At 37.3% G+C, this 7,500-nt stretch overlaps 2 protein-coding genes across 5 annotated transcripts in view; one reads left to right on the forward strand and one right to left on the reverse strand.

Moving 5' to 3' along the window:
• The window catches only part of LOC125042284 (ubiquitin carboxyl-terminal hydrolase 37-like), a 10,730-nt gene extending 5,433 nt beyond the window's left edge, over window positions 1-5,297 (reverse strand). Inside the window, exons 1-7 of one of the 2 annotated variants that reach the window (XM_047637824.1) lie at window positions 5,095-5,297; window positions 2,821-2,876; window positions 1,890-2,493; window positions 1,584-1,778; window positions 920-1,435; window positions 522-707; window positions 104-262 (exon numbers count right to left, since the gene is read on the reverse strand). In XM_047637824.1, the coding sequence (XP_047493780.1) occupies window positions 104-262; window positions 522-707; window positions 920-1,435; window positions 1,584-1,778; window positions 1,890-2,493; window positions 2,821-2,863 (1,703 nt within the window). In that variant the 5' untranslated portion in view covers window positions 2,864-2,876; window positions 5,095-5,297. The remainder of the gene's footprint in view (window positions 1-103; window positions 263-521; window positions 708-919; window positions 1,436-1,583; window positions 1,779-1,889; window positions 2,494-2,820; window positions 2,877-5,094) is intronic. The other variant, XM_047637825.1, reaches the window with a different exon arrangement.
• Window positions 5,298-6,332: 1,035 nt separating this feature from the next.
• The window catches only part of LOC125041717 (CWF19-like protein 2), a 12,957-nt gene continuing 11,789 nt past the window's right edge, over window positions 6,333-7,500 (forward strand). The window contains exon 1 of one of the 3 annotated variants that reach the window (XM_047636961.1): window positions 6,333-6,611. In XM_047636961.1, the coding sequence (XP_047492917.1) occupies window positions 6,519-6,611 (93 nt within the window). In that variant the 5' untranslated portion in view covers window positions 6,333-6,518. Of the gene's footprint in view, window positions 6,612-6,906; window positions 7,044-7,369; window positions 7,392-7,500 lie in introns of those variants that run through there. The other 2 variants (XM_047636952.1, XM_047636970.1) reach the window with 2 other exon arrangements.

Here is a 7,500-nt window from a genome sequence, read left to right on the forward strand (position 1 = left end):
ATCACCATTTGTACTTCTATAATTTTTGTACAAGAGAGGTATCCAGATCCAACATAATTCATATCACACATTATTAAATGTTAATCAAAGCAAAAAATATTACCTGACAGAATTGGAACTCCAAGGAGAAGGCCCCTCAACATCGCCAGTCAAATATGGGTCTAAGGTGATCCATCTGTTTATGTGCACTCGAGATGACATCTTTATACTTTCACACTGTTCTGGCTTGTATTCATACCTCTTGAGTTGGACAATAAGGATTCTGCTCGGACAAAAATATACAATATTAGACTTCACATCAAAACATCTCCACTTTATTATCATACAGAACTCAATTCACACTAAAAAATAATTCCCAATAGCCTTTACATGCATATCTTCATAAACATTATCATCATATATGATAGCATTTCATAGGACTCCCAGGATATTCTCAATTATCATTAAATATATACTAATAAGGGTTCAGAACTTATACTTGGTTAATGTTACAAAGACAACCATGGACAGCACACACTTACCTAGGCAATCTTGTCACTGTAGTAACAACTGAAGATCGATTGTGAAGGCATTTTTCACATTTCAATTCTCTCTCATCCGCACTCATGTAAGAAGAGATGGCATCCTGAATGGTGTCTCTACCCTCTTCTGGCAGGTTGACATACAGGCCAAAATACTCTTGTTTTCTACCTTCAACTTCGTCACAACTGTAAATAGAGTACATTTTAAAACAGTGGGCCCAAGTCTATAATACCATTAATATAAAAAAATAACTTAATAAAGCCAATTGTTCAAATAATATCAAATCATGTAGTATGAAAATGCATCAGTGTTTTACTACATTGGAGGTTAGATGAAAGTTATACATATTTATCATACAAAATATAACCTAATTAGGATAGATCTTTAATATTCTTACCCCAAACATCTGTAGGATTCAAGCAACTGAAACTCAAAATTGTCCTTCACTGGATTTCTGGGGATTATTTCTGTTGCAGTGTGCTTGGTTGGTGTGTCAAGCTGTGTGTTTTCTCTTGAGGCTATTCTTTCTGCAAGGGCATCGTCAGTGTCCAAGTCCTGCGAATTCTCCATGCATACTTCTTCTGGAGTAATCTCACCATTACATTGAGTTTTATTTTCCAATTCAGGGCTTTTAGGTGTCGGAGAATCGTTATTTTTCGCCGTATCTTGTTTAATGGGACTGGGATCTCTTCTGGTGCAGCCGTTGAGATACACTTCCTCGTCAAGCTCTCCATTCGGGGTGCATGCAAGGGCCTGCGAGCCAGAAGGGCGGTCTGGACTTGGTGTGGTCATGTGGCACCGGTCTATCTCATCTTTGATGGTATCCAGGACCCGTGTGAGGAATTCATTTGCATCCTGCATTTTGAAACCAGAGAAGGAACCATCAACGCGTTCCAAATTCTCCTTCACTGTTCTGCAGGAATGGAAATTGGGTCAGTATTCAGTAACTCCACTGATCTTGCATTCAGACATCATAATCTAGCAATGAGTTAATATTATCAGAAAGAATAAAGAAAAGAGAGAAAGGAGTGCACAATGTGACAAAAAGTGATTTCACTTACTTGAGAGACTGCTTCACACCAGATACCTGGCCCTTCATTCTGTTGGACAAGACTTGACTCAGGCCATAGAAGAGAGAGGTGTGGGCCATATCGAGGTGTGAAGCCACTACCCGGTAATCGAGTAGGAATGATGAGAGACCAAATAACGACTGGATGACCGAATTTAGGTAACACGTGTTGCCATAGTTTGGGAATCTGAAATAACCACAAGGAAAAAATATTTCACTCTCAAAGAAAAACATAACATATTAACTGCAGACTGCCAAAGATTTTAAAAGTTAACATAAAAAAATATATTTTTCTTACCCAATCAGATGTGGTGGTGTGACTGATGATACTGGTTGTTCACTGCACAGTTCTGTTGGGACATTTTCTTTCTCTGCTGAGAAATAAGACTTAGGCGCATAAGCTTTCTCAACCTTTTCAGGCGAGATATCACTTACAAGCCTGGATCTGCAGAGGTTCACAGGTTTTTTCTTATTACCATAGACCTTTACGCTCCCCGCTTTCGGTGGGCCAAAGAGAGAATTCTCTTTGTCCGAATTAGGGCTGGGTTTGCTCTCTTTCCGGGTGGGAATAAAAACATCTTCTTCGTTATCCGAGAAGATGTTGTAAGGGTCCTTAGTATTCTCAGTACCATTGATTGCACTAAAGGGACGTTTCAAGGCCTGGGGAGAAGTCTCCTTTTTGCCCAGCCATTTTCCGAGGCTATTACCTTCCTCAGGCTGTGGCAAGGGCTTCAGGGCGCTGGTTACCATCTTCTCTGAGCGAGATGAGAACCGTTTCTGCAAGACAGTTCTGGGAGGAGTTCCATAGGAGGAGTGTGGGGTCCCTGACTTCCCTCCTCGATGCTGGTACTTCTTGAGGTAATTCCGACTGCCAGTCGAATACGGATTCCGACGGACTGTACCTTGAATAATAACATGGGGAGAATTAACCAAATGAAGGATTAACATTTTTTAATTCCAAATAAATTAATATTAAAAAAACTATATACATTCCAGAAATTTCCTCTAAAAAGAAAAAATTATCTTTCTACTGATTACTTTTCCATCTCCTAATTCTCTTTCCTTTTCTATTCCTCTCTCTCTCTCTCTCATGATATAACTATATCTATTCATCTATAATAATTTACACTCCTTGTTTTCCTTGAAATATAAAACAAAAAATAAAAGTACCACTCAACAAAAAATATTAAGAAACAAATTATCAATAATGAAACAAAAAGCCTACTTACTTGAATTAAATGTAGCTGGTGGTTTCTTTGGAGTAAATTCCATCTTTCAACCACAGCTGTAAATAATTTCCTTATTTGTGAAATTGAACATAGAAAAGGAAGAAAAAATACCAACTAATTCCTAAATCTTTCCATTATCTAATTAATTCCTCAACCTGCCGCTATCATATATTATCTTGTTCATAAATATGCCTATTTACATATACTGAAAAGAAATAAAAATCAAATAAGAAATCCCTAGAGTAAAAGAAAGAAAGAAAAACAAATTTCTAACAAGTTATCTCAAAACATTTCTTTTAAATGCTCTAAAAATCAGAGGAATAGAAAGAGAAGAGTGAAAAAGTCCAGTAAAAGGCAAAGCCCAATTACTTGAAGTAAATTTTTTATCCATGCTTCAATTGGACACTAGTGAAATACCATCTGATCTATGTATAACTATCTTACCTATCTATGGGTAAACAAAAGTGCTATTGATAGGGAAAATCTAAGGACACTAAGTAGAAAATACATTGACTAACATGGCAAAGAATAACACCATAAATTAAGAAATGATCTTGTGATAAATACTACATGAAGACTGGGACCAAGATGAGACACTGATAATAATAATAGAGTAAAATGGTGATTGGGTGGGAGTCCACAGGCAAAGACCTCAGGTTAGGAAGATTATAGGATGATAAATAATTTTCACACAGCCATCTTTCACGAGGCAAATAGAGTGAAACAACAGAGCAAATCAATCTTAGGAACTTATTGTCTATGTACTTCTGTTCCATAATGAAAAATAAAGTTAATTGATACAGAGGTGTTCAAGAGCCCGAAAAGTAAAACTTGTTCATGTTTGTAGATTCCCAAGGTAACAGGATATATTCTCAAAGAGCAATCAACTTTGTAACCAATTATCCAGGAATTGTCTTTGATGCTGCTGAGCTTGTAGCAAAGCCAAACAGTATGCTATGTTACAAACACTAGCATTCAGAATAGATAACTCCTGACCAAGCCTTGTGATCTGCGATGAAACTTGAGAATTTGTGCGGCAGGAGGGAACATTCCAACGCCGCATTGGAATGTGGTATATCTCAGTTCATTATGCTTTAAAGTTGGGTCATACAATTTTTCTTTAGTTTTCTATTTGAGTTCATCTAAGGGGATCCTTTAACCTGCTTTAAATCAATCATCCAGTCTATTTCAACCAGAACTTAACCAAAAAATGCAACTACACATTATATATATATTTCTATATATGCATACATACATACACACACATTATATATGTTTTATATATATATATATATATATATATATATATATATATATATATATATATATATATATATATATACACACACACATTATATATATGTTTTATATATATATATATATATATATATATATATACACACACACACATTATATATGTTTTATATATATATATATATATATATATATATATATATATATATATACACACACACACACATATATATAAAACATCCTCCCTTCACACACCCATTATAACCTCAAACCTCATTTATCTCACAACCAACCTCATTTACCTTACAAATAACCTCAATTTACCTCCTAGATCTCACAACCAACCTCATTAACCTCTCTAACTACCTCCTAGATCTCATAACCAACCTCATTAACCTCACAAATGACCTCCAACTACCTCGTGGATCTCTCAACAAGCCGAAAACCTCCTCCTCCTCCTCCACCCCAGCCTCACGTGCATTGCCCCCCTCCCCCCCCCAACCCAAAAAGAAAAAAACAGAAGCAAAAAAAAGGTAAAAACACCGTACGACTGACCTCCGCCCGCCACGCTTTCTCTCCAATGCACTCTCTCTCACACACGTAAACATTCGCTCTGGGTTTGCCTCTATTTTCGCTCTAACTCTCTTATTCTTCTCTATTTCTCTCTCTCTCCTTCTTTCGGTTTTCGTCTCTCTCTTTTCCTTCCGTTTGAGGGATTTTTTTCCGCTCTCCGGGCTTTTGTTTTCCTGGGATTTGTAAGTTTTTTTGTTTTGTTTTTAGGTGTGGGGGGAAAAGGTGGAAAAGTTCGGAGAGGAAAAATCTTGAAAAGTCTAGAAGGATAATGCAAAGTTAAAGGCGGAAAATAAAGTATAAGAGAGGAAGTGGAGGAGGGAGGGAGAGAGAAGGAGATAGAGAAGAGAAGAGAGAGAGAAGAAAACAAGACGGAAAACGAAGTAACCTCAAAAACAAAACGGTATATTTTACCGAGAAACTTCGGCCGAAGTTCGGCTCGGGGCTTACCTCCGCGTTCTCCTAAGCGCTTCCAGAGTTCATATCCTCCTCGCCGTGGGGCCGAAGTTCATATTCTCCTCGTAATGAAGGGGATAATTAGGCGAGTCTCCACCACACTCAAAACACGAGATCCACGTCCAACGCCTCCCGGAAAAGCGCGCGAAATGGCTGCGAAATTCGGCTTGCACTGAGGCCGAGTGTCGTGCGGGGCGAGCCAAGTGTCGTGCGCGATGACTTTCTCTTTTCCAGGTCTGAAGGGGCTTTGAGGGGTTTTAAGGGCGGGGGTTGAGGTGGTTTTTTTTTTGGGGGGTGGGTATGCTTAGATGTGTGGGTTTTTTTTGGGTGGGTATGCTTAGATGTGTGGGTTTTATTTCTATATATATATATATTTTTTTTTTTCTCTCTCTCTCTCTCTCTCTCTCTCTCTCTCTCTCTCTCTCTCTCTCTCTCTCTCTCTCTCTCTCTCTCTCTCTCTCTCTCTCTCTCTCTCTCTCTCTCTCTCTCTCTCTCTCTATCTATCTATCTATCTATCTATCTATCTTCTCTCCTCTCCCTTGCTCTCTTTCTCTATCTCAGCAACATGACGCGGAAAGAAATCCTGTTTGCCATAGCTACTTAATAATACGAAAACTGAAACGCAATAACTTTCTGACCCGTAGACCGCGTTGCCACTAGACACTCGCATAAACTTCATGAATAACGTACATCCTCCACACACCTCTTCATGGTACTGTAAAAAAGCGACATATCCATCGCCCCGTACACATGTACCAGTATTATTTCAAAGGAAATTATTGATCTACTTAATAAAGAAATGTTTTGCCGGCATAATTCTGCGTCATGTCAGGTGGATATGCGTATTTCACTTCTAACGCTATCACTGCTTATCTAATGGGTGTGCTCGATTGATAGCCATCTTAATCAGTTATTCATGCAGCGGATAAAAAAATAACATAGGTTCCGCCATTAGTGAAAGTATTAAATATTTGTAGGTATTTAATAACAACTATTCGCCATTATCGTTCATCTGGCATCTCGTGCTGAATGCAAATTACACCTTATTATGCAGAATCTGCTAATGTCACTGTATAATTAGCTACAAAGTGTGAAATAGTTTTTGACTTAAAGTACACACTTATTCTTCACTTTTTGAATAGTAGCTAATCACGAGAATGCAATCTTAAGTAAATGCGTTACATGCTCCACCGCACGTGAAATATATCACCGGAAAAAGTAAAACAGTAAAAGAAGAATATACAATGTTTATACATCAAAAGAAAATTAAAGTATTTTGATAATAGTTCTAGACTACAATAACCCCCTCACATAGATATGATGCAGGATAGAAATAAAGCTTATTTAGCAAATGCTTCGTAAACAAAACGCGAACGTCTTTCACAAATGTAATTCACTCTTATAATCCTTCATTCATTATGTCTCATCCCATAATTGACTTTGAGAGCTCAAGAGAAAAGGACAAGAAAAGACAGCTGGAAAGAGAAGCGAGGAGTTGTATTCTTGAGAAGGTAAGTCCATTTTTAACTGCGACACCAATGAAGATTTTATTTTTAAGATCTTAGACTTTTTTTCGTTTTTGTTTTACTTAGAATTTTGTTATTATCTTATTTCTTTTTGTTTCTGAAGCATTATCAGTGATATTTCGACTGTATGTTTCTACTAACACAGATGAATTAGGAAGAAATATCAGGGTAAGGACTTTAAAAACCACATACCGGTACCATTACATGGCTTGTGTGATTCCTAATCAGTTTTCTTTCATTATCAATTAAAAACTTAAAGTAGATGATAACAGGGTATTTGCTCAACTACCTCTGGCCTAGATGCCGCAGTTACACATCTCCCATTGGCCTCTGTACCTGTGGGACTTGGGCAAAGGCCAACAGTCCTATTGTATCCTGGTAAACTGGAGTCTGTTTCTCCCTGGCATCTGTCATGAAGTGAGAAACTGCACAGAATTTACAAGGTGGAGATTATTGTCCTTTGCTGGAGAACCAAATGTGTGGAAGCCATTTTGATTGCTTGAGACTGTGGCACTATTTTGATTGGTCTCCATCACAAATCATAGCCAGTTTCAAGTGGATGTGGATAGAACATAGCCGGTATAATTACAAGTAAAGCTCCACTTTGATGGCTATTGCAGATATCTTCAGGATTTTTACCAAGTTACTGGTAAAATTGTGTAGAAAAATATGATTAGAAATACTCTATGAAATAAGTAGAGGTATTTTCATAAAAAATCACGTTTTTATTTAGGTGATCTACACACAGCTTGATTTGCATTGCATGTGAGTTGCATATCATAATTTTCTATCTTCTTTTCAATATTCAATATAGGTCACTGTGTGTTTCATTTTCTTGGTATTTCTTAAAAAATAATGTGATACTCTATTTAAG

Source organism: Penaeus chinensis, chromosome 3 (assembly GCF_019202785.1).
Source record: "Penaeus chinensis breed Huanghai No. 1 chromosome 3, ASM1920278v2, whole genome shotgun sequence".
Taxonomy (NCBI): domain Eukaryota; kingdom Metazoa; phylum Arthropoda; class Malacostraca; order Decapoda; family Penaeidae; genus Penaeus; species Penaeus chinensis.